Source organism: Coregonus clupeaformis, chromosome 6 (assembly GCF_020615455.1).
Source record: "Coregonus clupeaformis isolate EN_2021a chromosome 6, ASM2061545v1, whole genome shotgun sequence".
Classification (NCBI taxonomy): Eukaryota; Metazoa; Chordata; class Actinopteri; order Salmoniformes; family Salmonidae; genus Coregonus; species Coregonus clupeaformis.
The window spans coordinates 48,681,212-48,695,601 of NC_059197.1; the positions used below are offsets into that span (position 1 = coordinate 48,681,212).

Consider the following 14,390-nt stretch of genomic DNA (forward strand, 5'->3'; position numbering starts at 1 on the left):
GGTAGATGGGCCAGAGATGACTAAACATAATGGCTTTTTACAGTTGGTGTCATCTAGCAGGGTTATTTTATCACACTGTTTTCAAGGACATCTTCTAGTGTTTCCATCAAACAGTCCTTTAAAATACATATAACACTGCTCTTCTGACATGCCATGGAAATACATTCACAAGACGGCTTAATAATGCAACAAAACAAGGCAGTGAAATAAGATTGCAACAATATCTGAAAGAGTAATCTTTGTAGTGTGTACAACAATGTCCAAATAACTTTTCAGTGTCAAACTGCCTTTTAGGACAAACACTTCCATTTTCAGAAACAAATGCGATGTTTCTGTGGCATTAACATGTGTGAGCACATATAATAATCAATCTGCATTAAATTGACAGTTCAATGGAAACCATTGGACCATGGCACATCATAAACACAACCCAACACTCAAAACATTATATTACCTTTTCCCTCAACAGACACAGCTCAAATCAGTTATATGTCCTTCATACCTTTACATCAAACAAATATTATTAACACCAATCTCAAGTGATTCAAACACACAAATGCCATAGAGTTTCTTTCTGTGTTTTTATACAAACAGAAGCTCCGCCTCCCACTCCTTACTGTCAGACCACCTCATTGAGTGGTCTTACAGTAACTGACAGAGTCAAAGTGCTGGGAGTCTGTGGATCACCCATGTAGTACAGTTACACTATCTTAAATAAACATAGTCCACAGCCATGGGAGTTGGACAGTCAGTTCTGCCCACTAGGGTGCTGTCTGAGAGGGTGACCACTAGCAATGACCTTTGACCCTATCTAGGCCTGAACTTGGGCAGATTGCTCCTTCTCCAGCCGCCGCTGTTGGTAGGAGTTGTAGATGTCCAGGAACATGTCCTTGCAGGCGATTTTGGCACCAAGCTTGGAACAGATGAGGAAGGAGCCGGCCATCTTGCGGTGCAGGGAGTAGGTCTCCTCGGGGGGCGGGGTGAGGCGGTGACGCAGCATGACGGGGATCAGGCTCTGGATCCGCTGCGTGGTGCTCTGGGTGCCAAAGTCAAAGGGTTCAGAGTTAGCGAAAGCCTCACCCAGGATCATCACCGCCTCCACGTGGGCATTCTGGAATGCCTGGGGAGAGAGGGCATTTTCAACACAACAACTCGGTAACACTCTGCATGTATAACGCTTTATTACTTGTTATAAGCATGTATGAACCTTCATTATGTCTTATTAGAAGGCTTATAATATTATGTTATGTCCCTCTGTTTTTTTAGTGACTCAAAAGTGTAGAACCCCATCCCAGTAGAAACAGGAGAAAGTGAACAGAGAGAGAGGGAAGGGTGATGTCATAAACCACACATAAAAAAAATGTATGTGCTTCATGACACCATGGTTTTCACTGCACAAAAATAACCTCTTACCTTGGCCTCAAACCCTGTGAGGAACTTGAGGTCCTTGGATTTCTCCAGCACTGTCTCCCTATCTCCGATGGAGGCTGCATGCACCACCTTAACACATACAGACCAACTTACTTCATCAAAAGATTTCAGAGAACAAAATCAAAGCCATTTGATATGCTGTGCTCCTGGGTCTAAAATATTAATGGGATCTGTCATTCATCAGGTATTTGTTAGTGCACACTGTAGCAAAACGTTGTCCAGGTAGTCCGTCCCTGCTTCGGTCCATTTTCTTCTGTTTGGTGTTTAATGCACACGACTCAGGTTAACTTACCTGTACATAATCATCTGTGAAGGCCTCAGGGTAATCCCGGCATGCACCAAAATCCAACAGAATAATCTGGAGACACAAAGTGGGCAGAGGTTTAACTACGTCACATCCCCACCAAAACAACAATCGCCATCATACATGTTCATAAATGCAGGGAATAAAGTGGTATGTTCTTATGACATTTCTTTTGTACATTTATTCAGTTATAAATCCATTATCAATCAATCAATCAATCAATTTTATTTTATATAGCCCTTCTTACATCAGCTAATATCTCGAAGTGCTGTACAGAAACCCAGCCTAAAACCCCAAACAGCTAGTAATGCAGGTGTAGAAGCACGGTGGCTAGGAAAAACTCCCTAGAAAGGCGAAAACCTAGGAAGAAACCTAGAGAGGAACCAGGCTATGAGGGGTGGCCAGTCCTCTTCTGGCTGTGCCGGGTGAAGATTATAACAGAACCATGCCAAGATGTTCAAAAATGTTCATAAGTGACAAGCATGGTCAAATAATAATCAGGAATAAATCTCAGTTGGCTTTTCATAGCCGATCATTAAGAGTTGAAAACAGCAGGTCTGGGACAGGTAGGGGTTCCATAACCGCAGGCAGAACAGTTGAAACTGGAATAGCAGCAAGGCCAGGCGGACTGGGGACAGCAAGGAGTCACCACGGCCGGTAGTCCCGACGTATGGTCCTAGGTGCTCAGGTCTCTCAGTTGGCTTTTCATAGCCGATCATTAAGAGTTGAAAACAGCAGGTCTGGGACAGGTAGGGGTTTCGTAACCGCAGGCAGAACAGTTGAAACTGGAATAGCAGCAAGGCCAGGCGGACTGGGGACAGCAAGGTGTCATCATGCCCGGTAGTCCTGACGTATGGTCCTAGGGCTCAGGTTCTCAGAGAGAAAGAGAGAGAGAATTAGAGAGAGCATACTTAAATTCACACAGGACACTGGATAAGACAGGAGAAGTACTCCAGGTATAACCAACTAACCCCAGCCCCCGACACATAAACTACTGCAGCATAAATACTGGAGGCTGAGACAGGAGCGGTCCCGGAGACACTGTGGCCCCATCCGAAGAAACCCCGGACAGGGCCAAACAGGAAGGATATAACCCCACCCACTCTGCCAAAGCACAGCCCCCGCACCACTAGAGGGATATCCTCAACCACCAACTTACAATCCTGAGACAAGGCCGAGTATAGCCCACAGAGGTCTCCACCACAGCACAAACCAAGGGGGGGCGCCAACCCAGACAGGAAGATCACGTCAGTAACTCAACCCACTCAAGTGACGCACCCCTCCCAGGGACGGCATGAAAGAGCACCAGCAAGCCATTATAAAGCTATTTAATACAAAAACAACATGCTTGAAGGTCAGAGTCATGTTATTAATGAATGACACAGGGGTTGAGTCCCCTGTAGCTCAGTTGGTAGAGCATGGCGCTTGCAACGCAAGGGTTGTGGGTTCGTTTCCCCACGGGGAGCCAGTATGAAAATGTATGCACTCACTAACTGTAAGTCGCTCTGGATAAGAGCGTCTGCTAAATGACAAAAATGTAAATGATGAGTCCCAAATGGCACCCTATTCCCTACATAATCAGTGGTCAAAAGTAGTGCACTATATAGGGAATAGGGTGCCATTTGGGACAACCCCAGCATCTTGTCACAGGCTCACTCGCCCTCTCACCTTGTTCTGCTCAGCGTTGTAAAAGAAGTTGGCCCAGTTGGGGTCCGTCTGCATGAAGCGGAACTCAAAGAGCTCTCTCAGACACAGCTGTAGGATGTTGAAGCAGATCTGTGGGGAGAAGAAATGACGGACCACAGGGGTCAGTTTACCACTCCTAGGCAGCATCCCAAATGGCACCCTATTGCACCAAATAGGGAACAGGGTGACATTTGAGACGCAGACCTACATAGTGAGAGGTATCAATGTCACCACTGAACTCGGGTTACTGCCCTCTGCTGGTCAAAAGAGCCATGTGTGTAGTGTTGCATCAGAAACGTGGTTTGAGCGTCCTTTTAAGCTTTAATAATGCTCTCAGTTTTAATTTCATCCCAATGCCGCAGGTGCTGAATCATGAGTGAACAGTTGTCTGCTAACAAAGTAAGAACCCTGGAGTCATTTAAAAACCAGATTCTACCATCAGATTCTACAATCACTTGAGCCATCTAATAAATATGAATGATTCCTCTACTACTGGGTGTAGAGACAATAGCATATGTGATTCATTGCTTCAGGATTTGGGGTAAACACCTAATTTCTTCATATCAATGACAACTGAGAAGAGCACACTATACTATACAGGAGTGATAGATTAACAACCTATCTAACGGTTAAGACAGGGTTTCCCAAACTCGGTCCTCGGGACCCCAAGGGGCGCACGTTTTGGTTTTTGCCCTAGCACTACACAGCTAATTCAAATAATCAACAAGCTTTGATCATTTGAATCAGCTCTGTAGTGTTAGGGCAAAAACCAAAACGTGCACCCCTTAGGGTACGGAGGACCGAGTTTGGGAAATGCTGGGTTAAGGCTAGTCATAGCTACAAAAAAGGTCTCCAGTCAGTCAACCAGTCACTGAGTTAGACTAAGGGTAGGCAATGATGTGGCCACAACCTCACCCCACAGCGCTACCAGGAAAAAGGCCATTCACCCAATGTTTATTCTCCTGGGTGGAGGTCAGAGGTCAGCTCTAACCTGATTCCTTGTCTCCTGATCCAGATCCACACAGTTGTCCAGCGGTACCCCTGACACCAGCTCCATGGCCAGAACCCTCCTTCCTGAGAGCTCGTCCACCACAAATGGCACATGGAAAAATGGGTCATCCGCCAAAAGTGACCTGAGGCAGACAGAAATCATTAATCTGCTAAACAGGACTGAGCTGGTACATTGCTACGCATCAATACACAACAGGCCCACAAATTGTACTACCATCAGATTTACAGTGCATTAGAGAGCGTATCATCCTGATAGGAACTGAACTAAATAAAGATAGAAATCACATAAATGAGGGCCAGCGTCCAATAAATACTGTGGAAAGTGGTATTTAAAGTGGTATTTAATTTATACTCACTGTTTAGTAACATTTGGATACACTAAGAGGACTACTAGCGGCTATTCAAGTTCATGATCGTCCATCTGAAGACACTTCATGCTTTATGACAGACACAGGGGTGTAGGGCCTACTTAAAATGCTTGGCACTCTCCGCCTCCCTCTTGTAGTCGCACTCCCACGCCAGCTCTCTTTGAAGGACCTCTAGACTACTGTCTGCAAACAAGCCTGCGAGAAAATAAATGTCAATATAAGTTGGCCATTTTCCCAAGTACTTGGATATCTTTCTCACTACAAAGCATTCAATGCAGAGAACCAATTATTATTTAAGAGTTTTGAGATTATTTTTGTAATGAAAAGCGCTATATAAATTTTATAAATTATTAGCATCATCGTCATTATAATACGTTTGGATTTCTTAACCCTTACCCTCTGGTAGAACAACACTCATCTTCAGCACAGACATCAGGTTGTTGATGTCACTGTGGATGCTCTCAGCTACTCCTGGGTACTGCAATGGAGAGAGAGAACAGACATCCAGAATTACATGAGAAAATATCAAAGACTGTCTGAGAATATCAATAATCTAATCTTAGAGCTCCCATGACTAAACACAGCGAGAATATCTTTACCAGAACAATAACCTTTTTTACAAGTTAGTGTTAAAAAAAGGCACCCAACCATTAACTAGGGGTTGGGATGTTAGGTAGATCGTTTTTTTCAGCCAAAGAGTAATAATCTACATTTTATAATGACAAATAGAACCTCCTCTATTCATGGGTCAGTGACTGATAACATTACTATTGCTACCATTACATACTATTGAACCTGGCATTGAAGCCTGGTTCTCTTTGGATGTCAAAGGATATGTATGGAATCCCTAACCTGGATCTTCATGGCGACCTCCCTCCCGTCCTGCAGCATCCCGTGATGCACCTGGCCAATGGAGGCAGCGGCGAAGGGCTTGTCCTCAAACGACGACAGCTTCTCCCTCCAGCCCGCACCTAGCTCCTCCTCCAGAACTTTCTGCAGTCACACAGCAGAGCTGAAATCAGTCTAAAAGTCCAATTCAATTCCAAAATGACTTACTAACAGTCATTGTAGTGGAACGTCAAATATTACAGTATGTCTATCTGTACTATACAATATCTGACGTTCAAGAAGACATTTTAGTGTATGCATGACTCACATTCATCTGCCAGGCGGGCATGAAGTCTGCGCTCTGTCGGACCCGCTCAAAGATCTTCTGTAGCTGGGGGTTTATGAAGGAGTTATCTACAGAGAAGAACACAACACCTGTTAAATTTACCTAGTATACATAATGTGTTCAATTGGTAATACTTTCCATAGGATATAATGTAGCATCTAGAATACCTTTATAGATGCAGCATAACCATACAACAAGTATTCCAATTGAATTCATCAAAGATAAATGTGGTGGGTGACAGAGGGGAGGGTAGATCATTATACCTTGTATACTGAGCATCTGTCCTATTTTGAGGGCTGCCCCTCTGACTTTGCACAAGGTGTCCACTATCCTCTCAGCATTGGCCTCGGACAGGAGAGGGGAGTCCAACAGGGCACCCTCTGAGAGAGACATGGATGAGTTTATTACGGAATCAGAATGAAGGAGAGAAGCAAACAGAGTGAAACAAACTAAGGTCTGAATTCATGAGCAAGGCCGGAGTAACTACACTCTTACATGAGAAATACTGTATATCATAACATACAATGGTGAACCAAGCCATATTGAGAGGAACTTCAATTAGTCTAGATTCAACACAATGCCAGCCTGGCAGACAATAAAATCAGGTGACCGTCTATCTTGCCACCTATCATGCAGCTTCTTCATCTCAGGGTCTGTTTCAGAGATGCATGGAGGAACCTACCTGCACGCTTGGCTCCCATAGACTGCTTCGCCACCTCTGCAATGGCACCTAGTCCCAACCCGACTGCCAGACCTGCCAACGAGACAGACATAAGGAACTATTGTAAGTGTGCCTACCACTATATGGATTCACTTCTGAGACACACACCGATCTCTCCTTCATCTGGCCATCATACACACTAACATGTACCATTTAAGATGAGTCACAGAGAGCTTGGTGTAAGTGATCATTTAGAGGTATACTTGACTCAAGGTCATAGGGACTGGGCTGTGCAATGATGTAATGACTATAATAGTTGATTTAAGAATGTACTAGAAATATTGATTAATTGTAATATAGCTGCATGCTATTTTTTACTTTAAAATGTATTTTTCTTAAAACTGCATTGTTGGTTAAGGGCTTGTAAGTAAGCATTTCACTGTAAGGTCTACACCTGTTGTATTCGGCGCATGTAACAAATAACATTTGATTTGATCTGTTGTATGGCATTCTATCAATATAATCCTATAGGTGTACCTAATAAAACTTCAATATCTGGGGGTGATTTCCATTCATTGCAGTGAAACTCTCTTACCCCCGAAGTTGACCAGCCTGCTGATTCTCGTGGCAGGGACCTTCCTCTCTCTTGCACGATCACTAAGCTGTAAAAATGAGACTTCCATTAAAACAATATCTAACACCAAACATAATCAAATTAGCAAATTTGAGCTACAACATCTACATTATTTTAGGCTAAAAGACCCCAGTCTCGGGCCAAAGGACAACACTGCACAGTAAGACATGTTACATAACATAACAAGGGCCTGAGAGACTACATGCCACCATGTTTCAGCTACAGCACATGCCTGGAACAATACAGTACCACATGGGTAGGCCTATATATAATTGGTTCATCCCTGAGGATATGTTTAGATTTACAATATTCATTAGAAGCACAATACAGTAGGCCTATGTATAAAGACAGCCATTCCATACCTCTTCAGAAATTGGGAAATAATTTCCTAATATAGCAGACCAACTTAACTTAACCCCCTAAGTCCCCATCATGATTTACAACTACAATGCCCGCCCAAAACCCAGTCAGTGGAACAGCCCAGACAATCAGGAGGTAAGCCTACGTCACTGACCTTCTGCTTAAGAATAGGCCTGGAGAGTGCCTGCTTGGACTCCCTGGCCTTCTTGATGTCCTCTGGGGTGAGTCTGGCCACTACCGAGTCATGGACAAACCTGGTGTGGCGTTGCGTCGAAGCGATGTGCAGGAACCGGGCACTTTGGCCGGGCCAGCCTGCTCTCCCTGGACCCCTGGCTGGGCTGAGAGGCACTCCGCTGGGCATCTCTGTGGCCCCTGGGCCTGGGGGGAATTCGGAACCCACCGCCCATTTAGCAGCCTCGTCCGGGTCCATTTCCTGCCATCCCTCAGCATCAGGGAACACATCCTCCTTGATAGACTGTTGCTGAATATGGAAAAAGTCACATTCAGTGCCTCATTCAATGTCACTGCAGACAATAGACACCATGGTGCATGTAATTGTATTTGGCAGAGTACTATAACATTTTATGTAGCCTAAAAGCTGAAAGGGGCATTGAACTGTGATCATGTCTCCAAAGTACATCTATCTATTTGATGTGTTCAGAAAGGCTCCCTTCTCTCCCCTGTTTGAACATACCATGGCAGTACCACCCATGACTGTGCCCATGGCGCCCTCGACCACCTCCTGGAAAGCTTTGACCCCAGTGCCCAGCGTGGAGTTACAGGCCATTAGCCTCAGCATCTCCCCCTGGGTGTTGGCAAACGCTTGGCCAACCTTCCCTGCTCCTCGCAGCACCTGAAACACCTCAGCTAGCATCTCTGCAAAGACACACACACGCACACACTTTAAACAATCTAGCTACCTATACATTTAGTTTAAGCTTAGCTTATCATTTTAAATGATTCAGTGTGCATGACATGTATTACACACGTGTGACTGCGACCTGCACTCCTCACGAGTAAGGCATTAGCTAGCTAAGGAACTTAAATCCTTTCCCAAAGACGTTGCCGTTTGATTACCAAGTGAAGATGGTGGTGCAGTTACAACACAATCGAATACAAGAGGCAAAATTACATTTTAAATTTGGGTATCGTTGAATGCATAGATTTAACCTAAACCTGTTGTTCACACTAGCTACTAAGTTAGCTAGCTAGGCTTCACACCCCAACATCAGAGCTTATGAATCACTTAGTTAACTTTAGCTAGCTTGTTTAAAATATACCGAGGAATTGTCAAAGTCACTTACTATGGATGAAGGGATGCTTTCTATAGAATTTGGAATAGCTGACGTCTGTCCTCTTGCCCGTGAAGTGAATGGGAGCTGTTTTGCAACACCTTTCAGACCCGGAAATAGAGGTTTGACTAAATTGACAGACCTGCCTGTGGTCCAACTGCGCCCCACGAAATAGGAGAAGGCGGGCGTAAAATCCCTAAACCAATCATACGCCACGTTTCAACGATTTAACGTGTGATTGACGGATGAAAGTCTGTCCACTAAACAAATCAGAGAAGTGAAAGGTGTGGCTACGGCAACCCAATGGCCAATAACTTTTTAAAGGGCGCATCATGTTGGAGCAGCACTAAAATGCACGGGTTTGGAATGTAGTTACAAAATCATGAGGATGGTGCTGATGCTCAGTGGCGTGTATTTATGGATGCCAACGGAAGCCAGGCTTCTCCAAAAAAAATTACCAAGGAAAAAAAGATTTACAAATAAATAAGGATTTATCTTTCGTCTCTTTGTGTTTCATAATTGTCATTCAATTTGCAAGACGCTGAATGTATCTCACCGGCGAGCGAAACAGCGCACTTCTGTCTCTGTATGTACATCTATCTGATCCTATGTTGTTGCAGCAGCAAGCCAGCGCCAGCCGTCGGGTCAAAAAGACTATGATCTTGTTGCCGCCCGTAGCATTGAATGCAAGGGAAGCCAGCGACCATTAGCTTCCCTTGATATTCTTTTTTTTTTTTTTTTTTACAATAATAGCCAATCAGCATTTAACTAAACTGAGAGAACTCAATTGGTAATGGTCCTGGAGCACCAAAACAAGGTGTCAAGGGAAGACAGTTTGGATTTGCCTTCACACCAATCACATCACATTAAGCCATACATCATTGACAAGGAAAAAACTTGAATTGTTGCGTCTTGTTGTCCTCAGGTGGCTGGCTAGCTAAAATTGGCCGTTTCCTAAATTAGCCATGGTCGGAGATAGCGATTGGACTTGTGGTTTTACTTAATTCTCCATACTGGCCAATAAAGGCGATTCTGATCCAATCATAAATTCATACAGTGTGCCTCTGGCTGAGAGGATAGAAGTTCAATATGTAGCTAGATGTAGTAGGCTAGCTAATGTTAACTATCTGGCTAAACGTTGTCCATGAAAGGAAGTTAGGCTAGGGAACAAGCATTTTAAGACAGGTAGCCTAAGACAACAAAAACTAAAAGCGTGTACTGTATGACAGAGTCATAGACGGTTTCAGCAACATGAAAGAGAAGGTGGCATTGGAGTTTCTCTTCAAGGAGGGTGAGTCAACATGTTTTTCTACTTAGGCACACACACACACATAATTCAGTAACATGGATAGCCATGTGATATTTCGCTTATGTTGATTGGACTAAATAGTTTTTGGAATCTTTTAGTTTTCTTTGCTACTTGCAGTAACTCTCCAGTGTTCTAAATCAATAGTTGTTTAGTAGTCCGAAAATCTCGGAAACATTAACTTGATTGACCATGATGTAGGTAATGTAAATGTTTTGTGATGAAACAAAGGTGTGGTTGAATTTATTCTGCCGCTGTGCCTTCTTACTGTCTCGGCCTTAGGCCTATATATTACAGTGTCAAGGCATATAAACTAAGGGGTTATAGAGCAAACAACGCGATAGAGCCCCACAGTGAAGGTGTCATAATACCCATAAAACCTAGCGGTCAAACAGGAAAATGGTTCCAATCGTTTTTCCAACAATCATTTTTCCCATAGGGGATTGTAGAAACACTTAAAATAAGGGCTGTGTTTTGTGTAGGCTTACCCTGGCGTGACGTTTTGATAACCATGTAAATCTCTCTCAGACAATGTGACTTTTATTAATATATTCGCCTCTATTTACTCTCAGATTCAAAAAAATGCTAATTAACATCAAACACATGGTTCCCAGGTGTTTGATGCCATTCCATTTGCTCCGTTCCGTCCATTATTATGAGCCCCCCAGCAGCTTCCGCTTATTCTTACCTTTGCCTCTTAGATCATCATGGCATTTGTAGTTCTTTATGATAGCCACATTAGCAGCTAATCAGCATTTCATTTTTGGAGGGTACAGGCAAATATATTGATATATTCTGCAAACATAGCCGCGGGAAGTAGGGGTGCTGAGGGTGATGCAGCGCCCCATAAAAAATGTAAATTTTTTACATAATTCCACAACAAGACTAGTGAACTAGGCCTTTATTACTCCTGTAATCCTTCACACTATTCTAATGAGCCCCTGAAACAAGGCCAATAATAATAACAAGTGTGCTTTGCCAATTTTTCTTTTTACATTTACATTTTGGTCATTTAGCAGACACTCTTATCCAGAGTGACTTACAGTCAGCACATTTAACTAAGGTAGATAAACAACTACATATCACAGTCATAGCAAGTAAAACATTTTTTGTTACTGAGAATGTTGTTATAGTGAAGGCGTGTAGTTGCAAATGTATTTTGTGTCGAAATTACAAAATACCTCAATATACCTGTATTTGATGTAAATACCGGAATGGAATATTTAGCTGGAATGGAATGTTCGTATCCTGTATAAAATGATCTGCTAAATGACTAAAATGTCAAATGTAAATGTTTTACATACAGATATCATATTACTGTATTTAATTATATTTGTTAAACATTTTTGTAAATATTGTGGTCACAAATGTATCATTTGTACAGTTCTTTATAAAAAATGTAGTTATTTGTTACATTTGACTGTGTAAAACCCAAAATCTAGCAGTACTACTTCTCTGAGAGTGAGGCAGATATATAGCATTTTGTAAAAAAAAAAAACATGATTATTTGTCTCTCTGAAATGGAAACCATCAAGTGATAGATTTTAAATAAATACATGGCTGTCATTGAACAACCCAATGCCATGATTACATAGCTTAGCTTTTGACTGCCTGCTACAAACCTGGCATGCTCCAACAGCTGTGCTCCTTTGTTGCCTACATTGGGCCATGTTTGTGCAATGAAAAAACATGACAATAATGTTACAAAATCATAGATAGTTTAACAAATATATATGTGAGGAAATGAAGTATTTGATCCCATGCTGATTTTGTACGTTTGCCCACTGACAAAGACATGATCAGTCTATAATTTTAATGGTAGGTTTATTTGAACAGTGACAGACAGAATAACAACAAAAAAATCCAGAAAAACGCATGTCAAAAATGTTATAAATTGATTTGCATTTTAATGAGGGAAATAAGTATTTGACCCCTCTGCAAAACATGACTTAGTACTTGGTGGCAAAACCCTTGTTGGCAATCACAGAGGTCAGACGTTTCTTGTAGTTGGCCACCAGGTTTACACACATCTCAGGAGGGATTTTGTCCCACTCCTCTTTGCAGATCTTCTCCAAGTCATTAAGGTTTCGAGGCTGACGTTTGGCAACTCTAACCTTCAGCTCCCTCCACAGAGTTTCTATGGGATTAAGGTCTGGAGACTGGCTAGACCACTCCAGGACCTTAATGTGCTTCTTCTTGAGCCACTCCTTTGTTGCCTTGGCCGTGTGTTTTGGGTCATTTTCATGCTGGAATACCCATCCACGACCCATTTTCAATGCCCTGGCTGAGGGAAGGAGGTTCTCACCCAAGATTTCACGGGACATGGCCCTGTCCATCGTCCCTTTGATGCTGTGAAGTTGTCCTTTCCCCTTAGCAGAAAAACACCCCCAAAGCATGTTTCCACCTCCATGTTTGACGGTGGGGATGGTGTTCTTGGGGTCATAGGCAGCATTCCTTCTCCTCCAAACACGGCGAGTTGAGTTGATGCCAAAGAGCTCGATATTGGTCTCATCTGACCACAACACTTTCACCCAGTTCTCCTCTGAATCATTCAGATGTTCATTGGCAAACTTCAGACAGGCCTGTATATGTGCTTTCTTGAGCAGGGGGACCTTGCGGGCACTGCAGGATTTCAGTCCTTCATGGCGTAGTGTGTTACCAATTGTTTTCTTGGTGACTATGGTCCCAGCTGCCTTGAGATCATTGACAAGATCCTCCCGTGTAGTTCTGGGCTGATTCCTCACCGTTCTCATGATCATTGCAACTCCACGAGGTGAGATCTTGCATGGAGCCCCAGGCCGAGGGAGATTGACAGTTATTTTGTGTTTCTTCCATTTGCGAATAATCGCACCAACTGTTGTCACCTTCTTGCCAAGCTGCTTGGCGATGGTCTTGTAGCCCATTCCAGCCTTGTGTAGGTCTACAATCTTGTCTCTGACATCCTTGGAGAGCTCTTTGGTATTGGCCATGGTGGAGAGTTTGGAATCTGATTGATTGATTGCTTCTGTGGACAGGTGTCTTTTATACAGGTAACAAGCTGAGATTAGGAGCACTCCCTTTAAGAGTGTGCTCCTAATCTCAGCTCGTTACCTGTATAAAAGACACCTGGGAGCCAGCAATCTTTCTGATTGAGAGGGGGTCAAATACTTATTTCCCTCATTAAAATGCAAATCAATTTATAACATTTTTGACATGCGTTTTTCTGGATTTTTTGTTGTTATTCTGTCTCTCACTGTTCAAATAAACCTACCATTAAAATTATAGACTGATCATTTCTTTGTCAGTGGGCAAACGTATAAAATCAGCAGGGGATCAAATACTTTTTTCCCACACTGTATGCAAACTTTGTACACTGTGGTGACCATAAAGCCATTTGAAAAGTATTAGATGCACTATGCAGAAATCACTCCGCCATTTCCTGGTTACTAAAATTCGAATAGTTTGCTTAATTTTAATTTATGTGACAAAACAAGCAGTTATTGTGTAGAGAATCATTGTACCATCTAAATCGCTGTGAAATATATTTTCCATAACCAAAAATATTGTATTTTCAGCTGTTTGAAGCTGGTGTACAAAACAGAACGTAAAATAAGCAAAAACGAAAGAAGCATTGAAAGAGCGCACATAGAACAGATCTACCGCTTCTTAGACTTGCTTTCAATGAGAATGACAGATCTATAACAAACATTTCTATGTGAATTTGGTCAGGTCGCCCAAAAAGGTACATATTGCAGCTTTAATGAGAATAATTTATATTTTGACATTACTGTGTGCAACTGTAACTATATGTGTAAGGGGGTCTGGGAGCACTTATTTTAAATGTACACAATTGTCCAGGCATTTATAAAGAAATTACATGGTAAGATGGTAATTACACAATAATAATAACTAGCCATAACAACAATACATTTACTACAAATAAGATAAATAAAAGGTTTAATGTTCAGTTTATGTGTATTTACATGCATGGTTCCGAGTGTGTGTGTTTGTGTGTGTGTGTGTGTGTGTGTGTGCATGATTGTGTGAGTGCACACTCATGCACGGAGCCCAACACTCGGAAGTTCCGTCTGGCCCTCTGCTGGACTGTATTAGCTGCTCTAAGCCAATAAAGCTCTTTTAATTGAATTGAGAGAGAGTTTTGTTTACTATCTACTTCACTTGCT

General features: G+C 42.6%; 1 protein-coding gene across 1 annotated transcript; it reads right to left on the reverse strand.

Moving 5' to 3' along the window:
- Positions 1-221: 221 nt before the first annotated feature.
- coq8b (coenzyme Q8B) lies at positions 222-9,051 on the reverse strand. Its single transcript, XM_041877595.2, has 15 exons — positions 8,934-9,051; positions 8,324-8,505; positions 7,784-8,110; positions 7,231-7,297; positions 6,657-6,728; positions 6,238-6,354; positions 5,957-6,042; positions 5,653-5,793; positions 5,197-5,278; positions 4,902-4,995; positions 4,413-4,554; positions 3,404-3,511; positions 1,724-1,789; positions 1,414-1,500; positions 222-1,120 (listed from the first exon to the last, which is right to left on the reverse strand). The coding sequence occupies exons 2-15, from the start codon at positions 8,501-8,503 to the stop codon at positions 812-814; spliced, it is 1,878 nt and encodes a 625-aa protein (XP_041733529.1). The 5' UTR covers positions 8,504-8,505; positions 8,934-9,051; the 3' UTR covers positions 222-811.
- Positions 9,052-14,390: the final 5,339 nt, after the last annotated feature.